The sequence below is a fragment of the Cavia porcellus genome, unplaced genomic scaffold (assembly GCF_034190915.1).
Source record: "Cavia porcellus strain 051 isolate PalLab524CR breed Dunkin Hartley unplaced genomic scaffold, mCavPor4.1 scaffold_18, whole genome shotgun sequence".
In the NCBI taxonomy this organism is placed as follows: domain Eukaryota; kingdom Metazoa; phylum Chordata; class Mammalia; order Rodentia; family Caviidae; genus Cavia; species Cavia porcellus.
In genome coordinates, this window is record NW_026947501.1 from 25,173,692 (window position 1) to 25,196,350 (window position 22,659).

The window sequence follows — 22,659 nt, forward strand, 5'->3', positions numbered from 1 at the left end:
TTGAATAATTCACCCAATGGCATCATCTTCAAACCTGGGCACTTTCCTTTTTTGGCTTTTTTCCTGAACAAGAAATTCAAAGGCAAACTTGAATACTTAATGGAAACACTACGAAGAGGCTCTGAGCATGATTTAAAATTAACTAACTGGCTTTCTGTGTTTACTTGTGAGTCTGTCCCAGGTCTAAATTCCTGTCTGGAGATGGGCAGCAGATTCATTGTAGGTGAACCTTTATGCATCACTAGTCCTGGCTGAGGCCTGTAGTGTCCTGTGATAGCAGTGAGGCCTTAAAGGACAGGATAAGGCCACAGCTGAGGACACTTAGCTCCAGCCCCAATTAACCAGATAGAAACTGCAGCTGCAAGCGTGTCACTCCTGCTGTCAGTTCTGCCACAAGTGTCAAACTGGAGATACTATAGTTCTCCTAAATTAGCATAATTTACTAGTTTGAGAAGTCTTTGGGCAGACTGCCAGGGTCCTGCTCAGTTCCTGCTCTTTCCTTGTTCCTTGGTATCTCCTCTTTGTTTGAAAACCAAATAAATAGGGGCCGCCTAGAGAAGTTCTTGGTGTAAGATCCCAGAATCTGAAAATGTGTAAGATGGTTCTGATTCTTCTGGAGCCCTACAATTATACTACTTGTCTCATTTATTTAAGCGTTTCCCATCCACTCGTTTGGGAGATTCTGGGCCTGATCAGTCTGTGATAAATACTGGGATAAATACTATATAAAAAGGTTCCAAAGCTCACTGTACCACTGCAGAAAAAGAACTGTTCTTTCAAAATTCACCTACAACTTCCCATCTCCACACAAATTGCTGCTATTTGTCTCCCACCACAGTCCATTAGCTGTTACTCTAAAAATACCAGTGTGCTGGATTAAGTACCCTCAGTCTCTGATGTGCTAAGTGCTACAATGAAAATGTCACAGGTAGACATAAAAAACATCCTACTTCATTGATATTCTCTATGAAGTTCTGATTTACTCTTTGCTCTTGCTTCAGTGTCAATTAGGTAGGAAGTGAAATAAGACTCTTCTCTTCCAGCTTAAAAAAAAAAAAAAACATAGAATACGCATGCCAAAATGTTCATGTGAAAACATAACCAGACCCAGCTGGCTGTCAGGGAAAGACGATCTTCACTGAAAATTTCTCTGCAGGAGGGTGGCAACTGGTCAGGGAACAGGCCAGTTCCAGAGCAGCCCTGCTCCCGAGAATCTGGCCCTAGGCTGATCCCTAAGAGCTGCCCAGGACAGCTATCTGACTCAGAAGTGCCCAGAGGAGCCCAATGAGCCACAGGTTGACTCTCAGACCTGGCCAGCATTTTCCTCCTTCCAGCCCCGACTTCTTTTCCCTTGCCTTGTAAGAAAGAGAAGCGGGGTGGTAGTTGGAGTGGAGTTAAAAGGCTAGTGAAAACGTATCTGCTCTTTTGCCAGATAGTCTCCGTTCATGCAAATAGCTGAATGCTCCCTTCTCGGGATACCAGGGCAGCATGGAGGGTACTTCTCTTCTCTTCTGCTCCTGGTTCTGCACATCAGACGAACTCTGCGTAAATACCTGCACAGGTGTTTGTGTGCACACCTACGCAGACAGCAGCTGAACTTTGCCCGAACTTCAGTGAGACGCGGGATTCGCAAGCTGCTCCCTCACCACACCTCCGCGGGAGCCGGCGCCGCGAGCGTCACCCACTACGTCACATCGACGGGACCACAGGGCCAAGCAGGGCTGCTAGCAATTTACGGGTACCCAGGGACAGACAGGGTATTTGCGTATCCGATATCCCCTTGTGGCTGCTTCCTTTGGGGTCCGGGATACTTCTTAGGAGCCTGGGTTCAGCCCTGAAGGAACCGTTAAGGACCACACTCGGTCAGCCTCAGGGGTCTCGCCAGCGACAGCCCGGTACGAGGGCGGTACAGAGAGCCACGCCCCGCGCACGCGCGCTGCAAGTCGACCCGCCTCGCGCGGTGACGTCACGCTGGGCGGTGCCGAGCTGGGTGGGAGACGAGCCACTGCGGGCAGTGGGTAGGAAAGCAAACCCAGGGACCTGTGGCGGCTCTGGTAGCAGCATGGTCGTGCTCTACGGAGGTGTGGAAGGGTGAGTGGGGCCTACGGCGGGAGGCCGACAGTGGCAGCCTTGGTCATCTCAGGCAAAGGGCGGGACGAAAGGTGATCATGCGGGTAGACAGATGGCCTCGCATCTCAGAGTCCTGCCACTTTGGGCTTATGGGTTACGGGACCCAGCAGAGGAGTGATGTGTGCACTCGTACGAGCTTCCCTACTCGAGTGGCCAGGTGTCTTGCAAGAACTCCGTGAATGACAAGGTCACGCACCACGGGGTCCTGTGTATATCACTGGGGGCCACGCCCCTTTCTCCCACAAACTTTTTTTTTTTTTTTTTTTTTTTTTGCTGGCTTTATTGTTTGCTTTTCCTCATTCCTAACCTAGGAGTTTTGCGGAACAGGCGTGTAGTTTCCGGGCTGGAAGCGGGGAGTGGGGATGGTGGGACTTGGGAAGCAGATCTCTTATAAAGAGTATCTGGAAGCTGAAGCTGGTGCGAACCTGTCAGTTCCCGATGGCCCGAGATGACCTCTTTTCCTGTTAACACAATATGGTTTTCCCGGCTGGACTGGGCCCGCCAAGATTCTTGCATTTTTCCTGCTGACAGCTTTGGACTGTTGGTAGTGGTTCTGACTCTGGGTGTGACTTTGGGTAAGACAGTATGTTCTCTTTGGTCTTCAGTTACACCGTGTTTCAAATGAGGACAGGGTTGAACAAAATGATCAGTTGATTGCTCAAGTCGCCTGCCTGTGAAAACATTCTGTAAATCTGAGTTAAATCAGAACTCAAAAAAAGTGACTGTTGTCTCAACGTTTGGATCTGAGATTGGATTCACTTCTTTGTCAGCCACATACCACTAACTTACAGATCGCAAATTCTTTTCACTTGAGTTGTTATGGTTGACTTCCATCCTGTATCTGTAGCAATTCTTAAAAAAACGAAGTACAATATAGGAGTTTACATTCATCCCTGTTTAATAATCTGTGAGGTAGAACCCATTTTTTTCCTGTTTGTTAAAAGATTGTTTTGGATGTTGAATCTGCCACCCCATGCCTTAACTTACCTTTTGAAACTTCATGTCATCTTCAATCAACAGGTCTTCAGTGTCCTGAGACATTCCAAAAAGTACTGACCAATAGGGAAACATACATTCCACCACCAGATATCCTTGTAAACTACCATTTCCCCCAGTAATCAGCATTGGAGGGTCTAGTTATTTAAGTAAGTATAAATTCTCCATGCCACCCATTTATTTCTTACAAGGGTGTCTTGAAGATCTTGGAAACTTGAGCTGTAACTTGAAAGGCATCCTTAAATGTTGTTAGAGAGGCAGACAGATGTACTATAGCTGTTTTTTGTACTGGGGATCGAACTCATGACCTCAAGCTTACCAGGCAAGCACATGAGCCACTGAGCTAAATCCCTGACTCTTTATCTGTCTTTACCAAGTGTTGTCTGTGCCAAGATTTGTGCTAGTTATGATGCTAGATATATGATCCTAAGCTTGGCACACTGTAGTTTATAGTCTAGTAAAGATAGACACAAAACAAGCTGAACACACTCTTGTTAGACAGGAGTCTTTAACAGCCAAAGGGGCACTGAGAAACCTTACCCAATAGAGCTTTAATGTGTGAGGCAGGCCACATATCAGTGAAGTTTTCAAGGTCCAGGAGATATATAAATTAGAGTTTTGTGGGGTAAGTAAGATATTCACAAGGGAAGATGAGCAAAAACTGTTTCAGTTTTAAGAACACAGCAGACATTAAATCACAGTGGTAGTTTTGGGAGTGGTGACTGCCTTTACTGGAGTTGTCTTCTTCATCACTCTGGACTCTTTATGCAACAAAGACTGCACCAGCTTAGCCCTTGTCTACGAGTTTTTCTGAGGAGGACTGAGTGCCCTCTTGTGTTCCGTAGGGGAGGCACACAGTCCAAGGTACTTTTACTCTCGGAAGATGGACAGATTCTGGCAGAAGCAGATGGACCGAGCACGAATCACTGGGTAAAAGCCATACCAAGGGGATCAGAGGACTGGTCTCTGATTTTCTTCTGTGTGACTCCCATTGAGCTGGTGGCTGGGGCTCATAGAGCAGCAGGTGGGAGCAACACAGGTCCTTCAAGCCTTTGTAACTCCTCCTTCCCTTGATTGGGGCTAGCTGATCGGCACAGACAAGTGTGTGGAGAGGATCAACGAGATGGTGAACAGGGCCAAACAGAAAGCAGGGGTGGATCTTCTGATACCTCTACGAAGCTTGGTGAGTCTGAGGTGGAATCAGGGAAGAAGCTACAGCAACACTGAGACAGGTGGCAAGCTTGGACTTGATAACTGTAGAGAAAAGGCTTCCACGGCTTCATCCCTCATGTTGGAATTTTCATGGTCTGACCCATTCTCATGGCTGTAGTTGCCAGTAAGCTACAAGTATATTGGAAGAGCGTGAGCTCTGGAGAGCCAACGAGACCATCCCATCTTTGCCATGCGTTGACCCTTAAGCAGGCTATTTACCTTCTCTAAGCCCCAGTATCCTCATTTTGAAAATGTAGATAGCAGAAGCTACCTCAGAGTTGCTGGCAAAGTAAAATGACCTGATGCATCCCAAAATGGGCCTGACCCATAAGCACCCATAACTGTTAGCTGTTCTTAGTCCCAGCCCAGATCTTTCTCCCAAGCACATAGTTCCCACTAATCCCTCCACATACAAGTAAGATATTCTTAGGTACAGCCAAACTCCATGCATTTTAAACCAAGCATCTCTCTCTGTCTCTCTTTACCTGCTGTTCTGCCCGATTTTTCTGAGAGTGCTCCTCAAAGATTTGTCTTCCAAGCTGCAAACATGACATTGTTGAATTCCATGTCTGCTGTCCATCTCTAGTCCCAGACTGTTCTTGCATCCATAGCCTGAGGGATCATTGTGTGGGGTGGATGGACTGGCAAGGGTGCAGCCACATGCAGAGAACAGGTGCAGGAGGGGAAGGGACTGAGAAAGGAGCAGGGTCTGGGGCTCTGCCGGCTCTCTCACCTCCCACGTGGCGTAGGGCCTTTCCCTGAGCGGTGGGGAGCAGAAGGATGCAGTGAGGATCCTGGTGGAGTTGCTGAGGGACCGATTTCCCTACCTGAGTGAAAACTACTTAATCACCACCGATGCCGCCGGCTCCATCGCCACAGCTACGCCGGATGGTGAGGAAGTGGAGGGAGGGTGAGGTTGAGAACTGGTTTTCTTGGAAAAGTCTCTTAGACAATAACCAGCAAAACTTGCCTTAAAATCCCTGGAAGGCAGCCTTTACCCATGTTCTCCTGACTATCTTTTCTGGAGTGTAAGTCTGTGCCAGAGCAAGGGCCAGGTGGGCAGAAAGAGGGAGGGCAGGCTGTTGGTGGGAAGTGAAGAGTGGAGTCAAATGAGGAGACTGCACTGCATAGGAAGGAGTCCCGGGGCAGTGTGGTGACCAGCAGGCTGGGGTACAAAGCCTGGCCACAGAGGAGGAAGTAGGGGAGCTCTGTGATAGTAGAAAGGTTTCTGGCGTCAAGGGATTGGATATTTGAATCCCAGCTCTACCATCTCGGAGAAGTGATAGGACTCAATTTTGGTTTCCTCAACTGCAAACTTGCATTTATAAGGTACTTCTGGATTATATCACTGTAAGAACAGGGTCTAAGGGCTGGGGATTTAGCTCAGCAGCGTAAGCACCTGCCTTGCAAGCAGGCGGTTGTGAGTTCGATCCCTGGTACCGATTTAAAAAAGAAAAAGAAAAAACAAACAAAAAAACAACAAAAAAAGAACAGGGTCTAGCACCCAGAAAATCTAGTAGAGTCACCTGAAGACTAGTTGGGCAGGGAGCCACGTCCTCTCAAGGAGATGCAGACTCATGTGACTGGAGTTTCTCTGATCCCTAGGTGCTCTCCTTCAGGCAGGAAATTAGCTGGGCTCTGTTTTCTACTCTGCAAGATGGGTGGTAATCCCTTTGCCTGGGGTGGGGGGCTGGGTTTCTGTCATGTCTTGCTGAAGTCAGAAGTGTTGCTCTGCAGGCCTTGCCCACGCTGAGCTTCCCCTACCCTTTCCACAGGTGGCATCGTGCTCATCTCTGGGACTGGCTCTAACTGTAGATTTGTCAACCCTGATGGCTCTGAGAATGGCTGCGGTGGCTGGGGCCACATGATGGGAGACGAGGGCTCAGGTGAGCTCACACAGGCCTGGCTCAGGGGCTTGGACCTTTCCCTCCCTGCACATTCCCAGCTTTGTGTCCCCTGATTTTGGCTTGCTGACCCCTTGGAGCTCTTGGAGAGCAGCTCCTCCACCTGAATAGTGCAAAATAATGAATGGCAGATCATAGAGAAGCAAATGCTAGGCTAACTGCTGAGCTTGCTCTTCAGCAGTGAATTTCACCCACGATTAGATTCCTATCTTGGCACAGTGGCTGTGGCCTCTACCTGTATTGATTTTTGGAGACTTAGGGAAGAGTTGAAACTAAAGAGTAAGACCATCGATACCAAGTGGTGTCATACTTATCTGGTAGTGGAAAAGGGCTATAAAGCCTCCTCCCAGTTCACCTTTTTATGGATGACATGTATATTTTCATAAGGTCCAGCTCATGACAGCCTGTGACAACTGACCAGCCTTGTTTTTGGGTAGTTGATATGATGCAGGCTCACCTAATCTGTCTTTCCCTCCCAGCCCTTCCCTCTCTGGGTCAGTCCAATACAGTTTGATTATAGGTCTTTCACCCTCCCTACCCTCTGCTAGGAATCAGGAACCCATATAGTTCACTAGCCCATCTAGGTTTGAGTTTCCTTTCTGGTGAGCTCAGAGAGATTTTCTTAGCCCTCTCTGCTTTCTGCAGCCTACTGGATCTCACATCAAGCAGTGAAAATAGTGTTTGACTCCATGGACAATCTAGAGACAGCTCCTCATGATATTGGCTACATCAAGCAGGCCATGTTCAACTATTTCCAGGTACTCCCCATCGCCACTCAGTGAACACACACACCTAGGGTAGGGCAGCGGGGACCCTAAGCTGCAGTAGCTACAGAAGAGAGACTGGGTGGGCCAAAGGTGGGTAAGAGTTACACAGGAAAGTGTAGGTAAGGACAGGATTTAGAATGATGTGGACAGCACATCACAGAATGGTGTCATAGGAAGGATTGATTTGGGGACAGGTGGCTGGCTGTACTTCATTTTTGGTCTCCTGATAGGAGATGAAAGCATGAGGGCTCTTGGCTAGGATGAAAAGTGTGGGGTGAGGTCCAGAAGCAGAGACAGCAGGTGGAGTTGAATCAGTGCTGGGCTGCTTTCTGGCCTGAGTGGGGGGTTGGGAGAGCCCAGTAAGGTGGTCCCAGGGAGGGACCTTGAGGAGTTGCAGGCTTCTACCCAGGACACTGGGGATTGACTCTTTCTCTGCTCATTGGAGGTGGATTAGGAGAAACAGCTTTTAGCAGAGCCAGAGGTGGAAGGTGGGAGAGGTGGAAGGGAGAAAAAGGGGAGGATAAGTTTATTTGACAGCTATCTGCATGAAGACAAGTCTTTTTGTTTAGCTACTTTAAGCTGGGGCCAGGGCCAAAAAAGAGCTTTGCAATGCTGAAAGTGAGGGCTGCCTCCTCGGGGCTGAGAGATTGGAGATTAGGAGGAACCCTGGCCTGTGTGAGGGTGAGGAATCTAAGGGCTCAAGACTAGAGGAGAAAACACTTCTTTTTTTTTTTTTTTTTTTTTTTTGTCTTTTTCTTTTTTATCGGTACCGGGGATCGAACTCACAACTGCCTGCTTTCAAGGCAGGCGCTTATGCTGCTGAGCTAAACCTCCAGCCCCGAGAAAACACTTCTGAAGCAGTTGCTGTAGGAAGTTCAGCTAAACTATCCTGACAGAGCCACTAGCACGTCTGCTGTTCTGTCTTACATCCTACAGTCATTGTTTTTTTTTTTTTTGTTTTGTTTTTTTGTTTGTTTGTTTTGAGACCGGGTTCACTGTATAGTGCAGGCTGGCATTGAACTCACTTATTTTAGCACAGGATGATCTTGAACTCAAGGGGATCCTCCTGCCTCAGCCTTCCAAGTGCTGGGATTACAAGCATACACCACCACACTCAGCCTACCATCATTCTTATACAGCTGTTACCAGCTGGGCACAGTAGTACATGCCTGTCATTTCAGGTGATCCACAGGCTGAGGCAAGAGGATCACAAGTTTAAGGCCAACTTGAGCCATCCAGCAAGGTCCTGTAGATAGACAGATAGAGAGAGAGAGAGAGAGAGAGATAGATAGGGCTGAAAAAAAAATAGTTCACTACCAAGGTTAGAAACAGTTGTATAAAGAACTCAATACATCACCGCAGTTACTCAAATTTTAATGCCCCTCACTTTACTGAGATGTATTCTGGAGAATCAATGCTTCCTCAAGAATTTAAATGTGTTGGAGCTGGGGATTTAGCTCAGCGGCATAAGCACCTGCCTTGCAAGCAGGTGGTTGTGAGTTTGATTCCTGGTACCGATAAAAATGAAAAAGACAAAAAAGACAAAAAAAAAGAATTTAAATGTGTTCGGGGTGGGTGGTTTTTTGGTCTAAGAAGGACCTTATATGATCAAATAAGTTTGGGGGAAATGAATTCTTTTCTCCTGAAAATCTTTGATTCACTGGTGTGTATGGTAATTCTCTAAAGGAGCGTTGCAATATGCATTATTTTCTTAGATCCCTTCAACCAAAGAACTCTTACCTAGAGGTATAGCCGGCAGTATAGCTCAGTGGCAGAGCACCTACCTGGCAAGCGCAAGGTCTTGAGTTCAATTCTCGGTACCACAAAGAAAGAAAGAAACAGAAACACTCGGTGGTGAATGCAGATGTCTTCACCAGACTCTGCTGCCTTAAGCTAATCTGTAACTAGCAACAAAGTTCATATTGGGGAAAACAAAATTTTTCCCAAATGAGAAAAATCTCAAATTCTTATTAAATTGTAGAATTTAAAAAAACCCACGACTGGCTGGTCCGAAGGTAGTGAGTTAACTCAATTGATTGTTCACAGTCAGTACAGATTGAACTCCTTGTTCTGCTCTTCCCCCCCCCCTTCTCACTACTGCACTTGACTAGTCTTAAAAAAAAAAAAAACCCACGACTATTCAAGCTTTTCACATAGTAGAGACATCAAGAAGGCCAACCTGGTAGGCACTGTAGGGATTTTCTTCACTCCAAATTACTGTTATGTTCCTTCTCTGCCTCTCAGGTGCCAGATCGGCTGGGAATCCTCACCCACCTGTATAGGGACTTCGATAAAAGCAGGTTTGCTGGGTTCTGCCGAAAAATTGCAGAAGGTACTGGATGGGGGCAGGGTCTCTTCTGGCTTTGTTCTCCAAAGACATCCCTAATGAGGGGCAGAGTGGGCTTTCGACGGGGGCCGGGTGCCAGTTTGCCTCTCATTCAGTGGCCACAAAGTGTTCTGCTGCCCCACCTTGGTGGCGGTGGGCCTCGGGGTTGAACAAGAAGGGTAAGGGGGTTGTATTGGCTCTTGTTTTGTGTTACCTGGGTTTCTGTCCGCCACAAGTATCATGGTTTGTGTAAGCTGTATGCCTATTTTTGAGAGATTTAGGAAGAAGTTGTATTAAATCTATACGTTTTCTTAAATGCAGTTGTATCCAAAAAGCTAGGGAATTAAGGAGAGCCTAGGTATTTTGTTGGGTGCTAGAAGCTAACTAAGCACAGGGCTTGCAAGTCTACACATTGCTTTTTCACTGTAAGGCCTGAAACTCCCTTAATCTGAATTCCCTTGCTGTGGTACATCCTGGGGCTCTTAGATCCTGCTGGAAGACACTGGCCAACAGCAGGCTGCTGCAGGAGCGTGGGGTGCTGATAGAATTTAGTGACCAACTTCACAGCCATCTGGGGTTCTCATCCCCAGAACTGAGAGACTAAGAGGAACAGACTCACAGTAGCTCCATGTTAACATAGTAACCAGTGACAGGGTGCTCTAGGGGCACTGCAACTCCCCATGCCTGATGAGCCCTTTCTGATTGACGTTTTCTGAGGGGCATGTTGGAGAGATGACAATGGGCATCCATCCTGGCCTCGACCTCACAAGCTCCAGGTGGTTCTGTGGTCGCTGCCTTGCAACAAAGAACACAGGACAGGCGGCTCCTCAGGTATTCACCAGCCCCCTCCCTCTGCCCCATCCCAGGTGCTCAGCAGGGAGATGCCCTGTCCCGACACATCTTCAGGAAGGCTGGTGAGGTGCTGGGCCGGCATGTCGTGGCAGTGCTGCCTGAGATTGACCCGGTGAGTAGAGGTGGGAAGTGAGGGTGAGCAGCCACTGGGCCAGACTTGGTCCTTCACCGTTAGGTCCACTCTTCTCCCTTCTCTCTGTCCTCTCTCTTGTTGCTGCTTACCTCTTTTTTTTCTTTTTTCCCTTAGTCTACCCTCAGTCTCTTGGCTAGGGGAGAGTATCTGGGATGGGTAGGTGATCTGAGGAAACCACCCCTGCAGCCCTGAGGTTTGGTTGGCTCACAACCTACATTTTCGGCCTCTTCCCAGGTCTTGTTCCGAAGAGAGACAGGCCTCCCCATCCTGTGTGTGGGCTCTGTGTGGAAGAGCTGGGATCTGCTGAAGGAAGGTGGGTCTAGGGTTGGGAAGAGGCGGGAGAGCGAGGGTACAGGATGGGGCTGGGAAGGAGGCGGCCTAGGGAAGCTGGGTGCCCTTGGGTGAATTGGGATCTAGCCCTGAGGACAGGACACTGCCACCGACAGTAACCTTCTTTTGGAGACCCCTACAGAGCAGCTCTGAGCAGGATTTAAAATGAACTAATTGGCTTTCTGTGTTTATCTGTGAGTCTGTCCTAGGCCTAGGCCCCTTGCCTGGCGATGGGAGCTGATTCATAGTAAGTGAACCTCTATGAATCACTGGTCCTGGCTGAGGCCTATAATGCCACAGATACCTCAAAAGACAAAATAAGGCTACAGCTGGCTCAAACATCAGTTAAACAGATAAAGACTACAGCTACAGGCGTCTCACTCCTACAGTCTCACTCCTACCATAAATGCCATCATGGAATACAATGGTTCTACTTAATTGGCATAATTTACTACTTGGAAAAGTCTTTAAAGTGACTCCCAAGGTCCTGTTCATTGCCTGCACTTTCCCAGTTTCCCCAATCTTTGTTTGGACCTAATAAAAATGGGCAGTCCAAAAAAGTCTTTGCCTTAGCCTTTAGAGTCTCAAACTCAGCTTTTAGGAGGTTTTAATCCTCCTAAAGCCCTAAAATCATACCACTTGTCTTATTTAAGCCTTCACTGTGCCATTGAGCCTTTTTACTATGCCCCATCCAACTTCTTGATTGTATTTATTTTGGTATGATTGAACCCCATGCCTTTTATATACTGAGCATGTCTCTACCACTTAATACCCCCGGCTTCTTAAATTCCTAAAAAGATGTTTTATTAGTGAAATAAATCAGACCCATATGTGGTAAACTTCATATTGCCTCACTAGTGTGAAAAATTGAATGAATAAGTAAAATCCAAAATATACAATAGATATGAATTGGGAAGAAGCTATTCTAAAGAAAAGAAACTGTGATGGGGGCAAGGGGAAAGGAAGAAAGGGAAAAAGAAAAAAATACATTTAATACAGCTATTTTCTCTCAGTAAATTTTAAAGAAAGATGTGTGCTAATATTGTTTGGACAAGATACCATGCCTATATTTTGTACTCTGAATAACTACTACAAAGACAACAATATGCAATGTATTCATTATTGTAACTCCTACTAACCTGTTTTGAAAGGGTTTTATTTTTATTTTTTCTCTTTAAAAAAAAAACAAATGATTTATTAAGTAACTGCTTTTTAAGAGTCAAGTCTAACTGAGAATCAGAGCTCTGCCCAGCCTGTGGTGATCTGTGGTGATATCCTCTACCAACATAATCCTGGCCAAAAGAAAAGAAGCACGACTTCTTAGCCTGGCAGCCTTCTCTCAGTCCATTGCATGTTCCCATTTGACATGCTGCAGTAGCTTAAGGGCCCCCAGTGAAGTTGCTGGCATGGCCTGCTCAGGAGCTGAGAGAAAGTCAGGTCATGAGGCTGTTGGCCCCGACCCACAGCTGTTTCTTGGTCCATACACCTATGTGCTGGAAGCTTGGCATGTGGGCCCCTTCAGCACCTTCACAGAAATGCCCAGGCATCTTGTCTCCTCCTTTCTCAGTTCTCCCTATAGGCCATTGATCTTGTCTCATTTCTGCCCTTACGTTCTTTTTCCCAGGTTTCCTTACAGCACTGACCGAGGGCAGAGAGCTCCAGGCCCAGAACTCCTTCTCTGGCTTCACGCTGATGAAGCTGAGGCACTCCTCCGCCCTGGGTGGGGCCATCCTAGGGGCCAGGCACGTTGGGCACCTCCTCCCTATGGACTACAGTGTCAATGCCACTGCCTTCTACTCCCACACTTTTTCCTAGGGGCTGGCCCTGGCTGCACCCTTTCCATACCCACTGGACATGGGATGCTAGAAGGGAGACATTTTTTTTTAAAGAAAAAGTTTATAGGAGAAAATAAAAGCACTTTAACCAGTCCCCAGTTGAATTGTGTTGTCAAGCACCCATGCTGTGTCAAGCACTCATGTTCTACCAGTTATCCCAGAGGGCTCAGGAAGGGTTTTGTCCAAGGTTTAGAGACCCAACCCCAGGTGTTGGTCTGTGATTGCATCTGCTTATTGTACTCTTGGGCAGCTAATTCACTCCAGCATATTCCCAGTGTTACATATAGTCTGTGTGGCTGCCAGTTAACCTGGGACCTTAGTTTTCTCCTGTCAAAGTGGGTGATGACTCCTGCTTTTCCAGTTAATAGAACTAAGTAGTCTCCTCACTAGGAATAATCTCAAGAATATCACTCACCTGCAGCTCCCAGGGAGATTTAGGGGATGGTACAGTTTTAGTCTGGGAGCATTTACCTCACTGGATTTGATAGTGGTGGGTTGCAGCTTTTCATGTGAATGAATTCTTTCTTAGGAGATCTGAGGTCACCTAGACACCTGCCTGTTCCTGGCTGCTCCTGTCCTGGTTAAAGCATGGCATTTTGAATATTTGTGGTCCTGGAAATAGTGAGCATCAGTGAGGAGCAGACATGATTCCCATCCCCTGGTTTCTGTAGTTTGACCAAGAAAGACAAGCCTAAAGCTTCCTGTTCTTTAGCTTGATGCTAAAGACACTCTTGACCCATAGTGGCTGCCTCTACAGGGGTCCGGAGTATTGACTAATAGAAGGCATGGATCATGTCTTGGATATCATTTCTCAAACATGTGCATCAATTCTGGGGTTGATTTTAAAATCAGCTTTCTGTTGTTTTCCTTCTCTCCTCAAGTGGTCAAGGATGAATGAGACAGGTGAGTTTTCTTTTTTCTTAGCAACAACAATAAAAAAAGTAAGATCTTGCTGTGTTGCCCAGGTTGGCCTGAACTCCTGGGTTCAATCTGGGACTACAGGCAACCAGTGTGCCCAGCCATGAGTTTTATTTTCTATTAAACTGCTTGGGTAACTTATGCTGCAGATATCCAGCACTGTATTTGAGGGAATTTGACACAATAGCTTTTGAGTTCTGACTAGGCCCTCTACGGGGTCATACATATTACCTTGTTCCCTAAGTCAGAAGGCTGTTTACTCAGTATAGCATTCATACAGACCAGAATGGCCACAGCATTCATCCTATCAGCAAGCTAGAGCTTTGAGCAATAAGAACTCAAGCCAAGTCCTTGCTGAAGGGATAGTAAACATCTCTGCCTCTTCAATTGTGGAGGCCCAGCACTCAGCAAGTCTCCAGCCTGCAGTGAACAAGGACACACCAGAAGTACCTCTGCTATATCTCGTCCTCTTAACACTGTGGAGATGAGTGGTGAGCTGGGTGGTCTTATTTTTTAACTCTAACATAGACCAACACCTGGGGTTGGGTCTCTAAACCTTGGACAAAACCCTTCCTGAAGTCTTATTTTTTAACAAGATTTTTAGTCTTGAGGTTCGAGCCTCAAGATTAGGCTCGAGCAGTGTTTTGGCCTAGACTTCATAAATACTGAGATAGACTTCATGTTCTTTGCCATCTATTTGTGGCCATCTATCTTCCTTCCTTACAATTGCCTAGAAGCTGCAATTCCAATGGACAGTGGAGCAAACAGCTGTCTTTTTAGTTCAAGTATATGTGGTTGAATAAATGTTTGAGAAAATGAAGTGTTTTTTTTTTTTGCCCCTGTACAAACCTAGGGCCTCATACATGCCAAGCAGGTGGTCCACCACAACGCTGTATCTTTAAACACCCCTCCACCCGGCAAAAGACAGTCTTAAAATGTGTAAGGTCAGATGTGTTCTTGTCATGTCGAGTGGATGTGATGAGCTGCTTTATTCTCTAATTGGTAAGACTCTGTTACACAGGTTGCTTTGCATAAAATCATAAATTTTTTTTTCACATTTTACCCTATTAAAATTTGTATTCATCCAACAGTATCAAGAGTAATTCATGGGATACTGCACTACTGAGGCATCCCTTTAACAGTCCTGTGACAAGAGAAGCTTACAGTAAGAGCTAAGACTTAAAAGAGGCTTTTGTTAGGTAGGCAGTTACTAATAGTTCATTCTTCCTGGGAACTGAGCTGCCAGGAAATTCCCTTGTTTTGTTTGTTCTAGTACATATGATCAAAGTGAGTTCAACTTGTTTGTTGAAGATATTAAAGCTCACTTACAATACCTTGTTAATATATACCGAGGAAAAGAAATTTTTATCTACTTATATGACCTCATGGACAGCACAGTCTCATTAGCTCTGTCTACTCTGCTGACACTTCTTAAATATCTTATAGGTATGAGGAATGCTCCAAGGACTAAAAATGAATGTACTCTTTCCACTTGAAAATTCATAGAAATGTACTTAAAATATCTAGGTTCTAATGCATTATATGTCATTTAATATCAGTAAAATTTTTTAAGTACACCATCTAGTATTCAAGGATGTTTATTTCAGTGACAGAGCTCTTTTTTTTTTTTTTATCGGTATGGGGGATCGAACTCACAACTGTCTGCTTGCAAGGCAGGCGCTTATGCCACTGAGCTAAATCCCCAGCCCCAAAGATGTTTATTTCAGACATATATATATGAATATCTAAAAAGTATAAATAGGCAAATCGGCCCATATTTGTCTTGTTGGATTTGGGAAGGAGGCAGTAACATGGCTCAAAACAAAACTCACAGTCCCTAGTTTGGCCCCATAGTCTTTTTACTGTATGGTAGGTCTCCTGAGATCACTGGGAGAGTCTAAGGTAGGTATAAATTGAAATAAGTGTAAAAATCACTAAACATCTCAATAGCAGGGCCTGTGTCTGCTTGTTATTCCAGTAGCCTCGGTGCCTAAAATGATGTTTGGTGTGTAGCACGTTCTCAAATTTGTTCCATGGTTAACATGCAGATATGCAATCCTTTTCCTTGTTTTCTAAATAGGAGGTCATTTTGCCCAAAACAGGAAAATAGAGTAATAACTATTGTTTTCCATGTAGCCCAAGGATTCTTCTATCACCACTTTGTTCCAAATAAATATTGCCACTAATAGTTACCATGTGTTAAGTGCCTTTAATGCACCAAAATTTTAAAATTCTGATTTTCATGGTAGACCCAGGGCAGTGTTTTTCCTTTAGAAATAAAGTTTAAGACCAAGAGCACCAAGAAAGGCTGGGAAAGTGCAATTAATTCAAGTCTCTGACTTCCAAGCCACTCTTTTACCACTTAGTAACCTTATTTGGAAGGAAAATGTACAAGGGAAACTGATCTACCTTGAGACAAAAAAAAAAAAAAAAGAAAGAAAGAAAGAAAAAAGAAAAAAATCTCACTACACATTTCTCCTATAGAAGGATGATACATAGTGACCCAACCTTAGGAAAAGGACACCACTGCTAGCCAGTGCATTTTATTCTCATTTTATTGAGATTTCCAACAGCTGCCATTCGGTTTGTATAGCAATTTTTAATGTAACATTTTTCCATTTTTGATACTTTTATGAAAATTACTTTGTTTTAAATCCCTTTCCCTCCCCAAAATAGTAACTGCCATATAATGTTTATTTAGGAGGGAAATAAACAGCTTTTAACACTTGTGAAGCAGAAACATGAGTCTACACCTAAGCCAGCTGGGGCCAGGCTGCCTGGGTCGTACTTCAGCAATTTCAGGCACGTCCACACCGCAGCTCTGGGTCATGCACAGTCCCTCTGGGGCATCCACAAGTTCCACTCCTTTTCTCCTCTCCACCTGTGTGGGCGCTCTTTCCCTCCAAATGTGTCCAACACAGGCAATATGACTTTTAATACATGGTCAGTTTTGTAAATGGAGACATGACATTGTAGGAAGTTCAGAGATTCCCCTATCCAGTCTAGGAGAAAAAGAAATATCCAACCCAGTACCGATGGTTTTACTTTCTTGTCCACTCAAGCACATTGTTATTGAGTGGATCTGATGCTTCTAAAGTCCTGACATGTAGCAGATAGCACAAAAGTTTCTTATAAAAAAGAAGTTGAAAATTACAAAAAGTTTTGCAGCAATTGAGTTTCCTTTTATGGAACTTCTGATGGCAAAGCTGGTTCTGAAAAGGAATTTTCTTTGACACACCGTAGTAGCTGCCCCCTAAGGAGCCCTATGTACAGAGGCTTCCATTTAGACCACAGGAAGTTTTGAAATCCAAGCTTAAAAGGCTCTTTGCTGATATAATGGCATACCCATTGGTGGGATATTATTGCTCAGTCACAAAAAGAACCACCAAGACATGTCATCGATAAGCCTTCAAACATGATATGTGAAAAAAACCAGATACAAGATAGCACATAGTGATTCCTCTGACATGAAATGTCCAGAAAAGGTGAATTTACAGAAACATTCAGAGATGGGAACCAGGGCTGACTAACTGAGCATAAAGGATCTTATCTTTAAAGCTAAGTAATGGTTATGGCTGCACCACTGACGAACTTACTGAAACTACTAAGTTGTACTCTTGAAATGTGTGAATGTTATAATAAGATATGCATCATTAAAATTGTTTTTAAAAAAGGACTCCCTGGGCTGGGGAGATAGCTCAGTGGCACAGTGCCTGCCTGACAAGTGCGAGGTACCGAGTTTGATTCCGGGTACCAAAAAAAAAAAAAAAAAAAAGACTCCCTGCCTACCAACTACCTGTCAAGCATTAAATACTTTTAAAAGTTTACAACAGGCCAGGGCTATGACTTTGTGTTAATTGATAGAGGGGAAACATCTTACAATTTTATAGAAAATAATTTTACTAAATATAAAATAGTAAAATATTTTAAACGTTTATTATTGTGGGGCTGGGGATATAGCTCATTAGTGGAGTGCTTGCCTGGCATGTGCAAGGCCCTGTTTGATTCCCAGCACTGAAAAAAAAAGGAAAAAAATCACTTCATTTTAAAGAAGTATTAAATAGTCTAAAAATGTTTACTGTTTTTAAATAAAAGGTAGCTAGTTAAAAAGTAGAAAGCTGATGAAATCTTACAATGAGATCCTTGGTAACAAAGTCTAAGGAAGCTTAAAAGAGTTTGTAAAATAAAGATGGTGTACCTTCCTTTTACCTTCCTTTAGGAGATGTCTCTCCTTTTGTCTGGGAGCAGGAAGTATGTATCTTTTGGTTGTCACCCTATGAAGATCAATGCGTCCATATATCCTATTCTCAAAAATCCCCTAAAAACGAGACTAGCAGCAGCAGTAGAGAGTTATGTAGTGAGGGCAAAAGGCCAAATAGTATGAAAGAAATGGGTGTTTCCTTGGGTAGATTTTCTGCTCCCCGTCTCTGCCACAATAGCAGAAAGCTTCTTCCATAATTTCTCAGTATGGGAGAAGATGGCGGGGTTATTATGACTAACCGAGTCTGTGGGTGAAACCCACAGGGAACAGAGCACACACTGTACCACACACAGTGACCAGCAGAACCAATGATCCGTATCGGCCGTGAAGAGTGAAAAGAGTGGCAGGCGATAAAGGGTCTCAATAAACACCAAATCAGGGTCATTTCATGGGTTTCCTTTACACACTCGTCAAGATAAGGATGTTTACATTATCTTAGAGGAAAGTGGTTGGGAATACACAGTCTTTCCCAGTTAGATGGACATTTCCAAATCTTGGTCAACTTTGTCATTTTTCTGCTAATTCTTGTACCTCAGTATTGCTTGAGTCAAGCAAGGTTATTAGGCTGGAATGCCAGAACCCTTACTGAAGAGGCCTATGCCACCAATCACCAGAGGGTGGGTTCTGGAACAAAACTTGGACATTATTGCAATAAATAATTTGGGGAAAGTGCTTAGAATTTCACTAAAAACATTTACTTTTAAGCCATAGTTAGCCTTATAACCTTGATTAAAGATATCTCAGCTGTGACTTTGGATACTAAAGTTTTACAAAGATCTAGCATCTTCTTCATGACCTTTTCTTACCTACCTTTACATGACACTCAAAAGTCAACCTACTGTTGACAGAAACTGGCCCAGAGTATATGCCCAGAGCTAGGTTATATCCTCCAATTTTCTGTTGCAGTTCAAAGGTCTGAAGATACTCAAATGACATTCTTTTAATTTTCTTTTCCTTGAAAAAAAAGAATTTCCATCTTAGAGTTTTCAAATCAAATAATCACAAATCAGAAATTAATCACTAATAAACTAACACAGGAATCAGCCAATATGGCAACTGTTAAAAATCCATGTTCCATTTCTAAATAAATTCTCAAACTTCTAGTTGCCAAAACAAAATAAGAATAGTGGCTTAAATTCAGCATCAAAATTGTCACTCAAAAATACAAGCTTCATCATTAAAGGGCAAAAATGTCCAGGCTGGCTTACATTCAGAACCTCCAGTATAAAGACAAGTCAGAGGTTGGGTTGGAAAGCCCAGCCCCTTCTTGGTGAAATGCGTGTAAGACCCACATGACTTTTTTGCTAGGAAGTTAGCAAACTCTTTTTTTTTTTTGTCTTTTTTGTTTTTATCGGTACCAGAGATCGAACTCACGACTGCCTGCTTGCAAGGCAGGTGCTTATGCCGCTGAGCTAAATCCCCAGCCCCAGTTAGCAAACTCTTTAGAGGTGAGCCTGAGACCTGTAGGACAATTGTGTCGCTACTTCACAAAATAAATTAGATACAAAAGAATTGGGCCATAGGAAGAAGCATTGAAGGCAGTTCTCCTATTCATTAAACAAGGGGTCACCTTGCTAGCTGCTTCCTGATCCTGGAGTCAGCACTGTGCCCATCTGAGTAGGAGAGGAGACTCTAGCCCACAGGTCCCAGGTCATCTGGCAGAGTGGTCTTAGTCTTGACCAAATTTATTTTGTGAAATCATGCTGAAGACTGACATCCAAAATGGGCCAGCACAACAGAGGGCAAGATGAGCCCTCTTGGACCACTGAGATTAGCTTCTCTTGGATCTAAAGAGCAAATCTTCAGGATGGGCACACGGCCACTCTGGGTCCCTGTAGGGCTTTCCAGGTGGGGTACCAAGAGTTCATTTTTATACTCTTTGTGATGAAGACACCCAGCGTCTTGCAAAAGGCTCTTCCTGCAACCCTAACACACTGCCAACAGCTTTCAGCATCCTGGCTGGCTAATGGAGACTGGGGCAGGAAGAGCAACCCAGGTAAAAGATTTCCTCTATTTATGTATTTTAAATGCCCTTTCCTTAGTAGAGGCAACAGAATAAAGATGTCTCTTTATTCAGGGTCCTCCTTGAAAAAGAATTAAGTTGTATTCTCTCCAGTCAGAGGCTTTGGGAATTAACTAGTATGCAGGCCTGGCAATGCAATTTCCCTAAGATACCCTATGTCATATGACCTAATGATGCCACCTTTTAGTCTGACTGAGAAAAGATATAGGCTTATATTTTGAATTTGGCATTAGTCTGTACCTGTTTAAAAAACTCAACAAAGGGCTGGGGTATACTTTAGGGGTAAAGTAGATTTCCTAGCATGTACAAGGCCGGATTCTATCCTTGGTACTGCAAAACACAAGTCAACGAAGGGGTTCATAAGAACAAGAATTTTTTCTGCTTTCTAGACCCTAGTTCTTTCTTTCCAACTTCTGTCTTATATCCACATCCTGAACTCAGACTGACTTTATTTCAAATTACATGATTTTTCCCTTATAAGCGTATCACACACCCTAGCAGCAGTCATACAAAGGTCACTACCTTCTCTGGCCTCCACAAGTCTTTGTTTTAAGAGAATGACCAGAACTGGACACATTCTCTTTCACACACGACACTGCCATCTACATTTCTGTACACAAAGGCAGCTCCTAGTGCCCAGGTTAGGTCCTTGGGAGTATTAACAAAAAACCTCAGTGAGTTATAGGCATGGAAGACAACAGGCACAGAGTCAACCTAAAAAATTCAAAATACAGTGTGCGGGAATAGTAACATTTGACAATAGCTTTATCTATCTACTAGGATCAGGTTCAGCCACGTGGGCCAAGCAGGACTTCTAAGTCATTTCTGAGGTCTTTTGCATAATTCTGTAAAGTGAAGAGAAGCATACACATTGTGTAATGAGCTTCTTGCTAGTGTCCTGAAAAACGTATTTTCCTAAAAAAAAAGTACCTAAACCTTTCTGAGGAAATTAAGATACCAGGAGAACCAAGTATTGATGGGGTTGCTAAATAGCAATAATAAGTTGTCCTAATAAGTGTAAGATGCATCAAACAGGATTAGGATGATTTCTTAAGGCCAGAAGGCCTCTCCTATATTTTTGGTAACATTTTGCTTAGAAACAATAGGCCTGGGCTGGAAAAGAATCAAGGGGAACAGATACTATGAGCATCAAGATGGCAAATCAACCTTAAATCCCCTTTCACTTAGTAATGGTCTAATGATAGCTGTAAACAGAGGCTTAAGAAAAGGACAACAGTTACTAAATGACTGAAGTGACAATCAATATGACAGTCTTTCTCTGATTTACAACCTTCACCAACCATCAAAGAGCTACCATAAACCAAGAACTGTAACTCTGGAAAGGGGGTTAGAGCAGGAAGACAGGGGCTCAGCAGGCCGCTGAGAATCCCAGGGCATTGTGGAAACCCCAAGGGGCACGGCAGCGGGGCTTCCTATTCTGGTTTGTGTGATCTGCTTCTTCAGCTTTCCCCTCTTCCTATCTAGCTTATTAGACTCCACAAGTAGACATTCCCTGCTCCTGGTAGATATGCAATAGATGAGAAGGGTGTTTCTTCAACACCCTGCTTTGCTTGGTCAGCTTATTTCGTTTAAATACAGACAGCAGGCCATTCTTGACAAAAGAAAAAAAATTACAATTTCCTTAACTCAAAAGAGCTAATTAGAAACAAAACAGGAAAGTGCTCCAAACGAAAGTCAGTAGAACCAAAGAGAAATAAATACTCAAAGGCTTGTAGTAAGACTGAGCACATCAGCTACTCAGAGTCACAGTATCCATCTAATCCACTATTCCCCATCGCGCTGCGCATCCCTTGCCCACCCACCCCCTCTTCAGCTCCGCCCTTTTGTGCATTACTATCCCCAGATGTGGGAACAGCTAAGTCCTCCTCGAAGCTTTTCTCTGCAATCAGTACTTCACTCCTGGAATAAACTCCTTGGCATCTGGGTTCAGGTTACTTTTGCTCTGAGGAAAACAAACAAACAACAAAACAAGAAAGAAAACCAATGTGATAATAAATTCCAAGGCAATCTACATTTAACAACTTATTTTCTTCCCCTTTCTTCTGCTTCTTCTTCTTTTTGGTAGTGCTGGGGATCAAGCCCAGGGCCACCCCGCCCCTTTCCATTACTGGCAGAACCTTCCCTTTAGCCTTCAGTGGACAGAAAAAGAAACTTCCTGTAACTTGAACTGGACTGCTCTCAGCAGCAACACCAGCCCTGAACAAGCCATTTTCTGCCTCCTGCTTTAGACTCCATTCCTTTCATGATATTTTCCAAAATTTTATCAGAGGCCTCTAAATTCAAGTCCAAAAAGAAATTTTCAGTTCCCTGATACAGTAGTCTAGTGAAAATCGGGGCACTACATAAAACTAGTCAAATCACCACAATCTCTGTTTTTCTCCAGCTTTCTGTACTCTCTTTAGTATCCAGTCTCTTACAAATACCTCAAACCTGGGAAAACCACAGTCACAACCACTCTGAACACCATTGGTATGAGGACTACACTGCTCACAGAATTCTACACCACATGGAAGCAGGGAACTCATTTATCTGCTCTAATTATAAGCAGAAATGGCCTCTCAGGGGAGCATAGTCCTTTCAAAATAAACAGATAATTTTATAAAAGAATCAGAAGTAGAGTATGCTAAATACAGATTTGGAGGACAGAAGAGGAGGACTGCAGCAGATGATCATTTGAAACTAAACCTGAAAAATTTTGTCCTTCTCCCAGTTCTTGGGAAAGCTCAACGGTAGAAAATTAAAGTTGGTGACACGGGCAACACTATTCCTTACACAGTGCTCTGCAAGAAGCAACACACCTTCACCGCTCATCAATGCCTGTCTGAGCAGTAGAGAAGCAGCAGCTGACATGGCTGCGGAGAAAACCTGCCACAGGCTGTGAGGCCAGAGAGAGAATCTGTGACCCCAGACCCCACATTCTTTTTACTACATCACACGTGGGATTATCCACG

At 44.3% G+C, this 22,659-nt stretch overlaps 2 protein-coding genes across 4 annotated transcripts in view; one reads left to right on the plus strand and one right to left on the minus strand.

Moving 5' to 3' along the window:
• The first annotated feature begins 1,934 nt into the window (after positions 1-1,934).
• On the plus strand, positions 1,935-12,579 carry Nagk (N-acetylglucosamine kinase). The gene is made up of 10 exons (XM_003469020.5): positions 1,935-2,091; positions 3,972-4,056; positions 4,211-4,309; positions 5,088-5,229; positions 6,114-6,224; positions 6,888-7,000; positions 9,254-9,341; positions 10,202-10,299; positions 10,555-10,633; positions 12,275-12,579. Exons 1-10 carry the CDS (start codon positions 2,063-2,065, stop codon positions 12,463-12,465), a joined length of 1,035 nt encoding a protein of 344 aa, XP_003469068.1. The 5' UTR covers positions 1,935-2,062; the 3' UTR covers positions 12,466-12,579.
• Positions 12,580-15,940: 3,361 nt separating this feature from the next.
• The window catches only part of Paip2b (poly(A) binding protein interacting protein 2B), a 29,866-nt gene continuing 23,147 nt past the window's right edge, over positions 15,941-22,659 (minus strand). For all 3 annotated transcript variants that reach the window (XM_023564791.2, XM_013151584.3, XM_003469019.5), the window contains exon 5: positions 15,941-21,650. In XM_023564791.2, the coding sequence (XP_023420559.1) occupies positions 21,594-21,650 (57 nt within the window). In that variant the 3' untranslated portion in view covers positions 15,941-21,593. The remainder of the gene's footprint in view (positions 21,651-22,659) is intronic.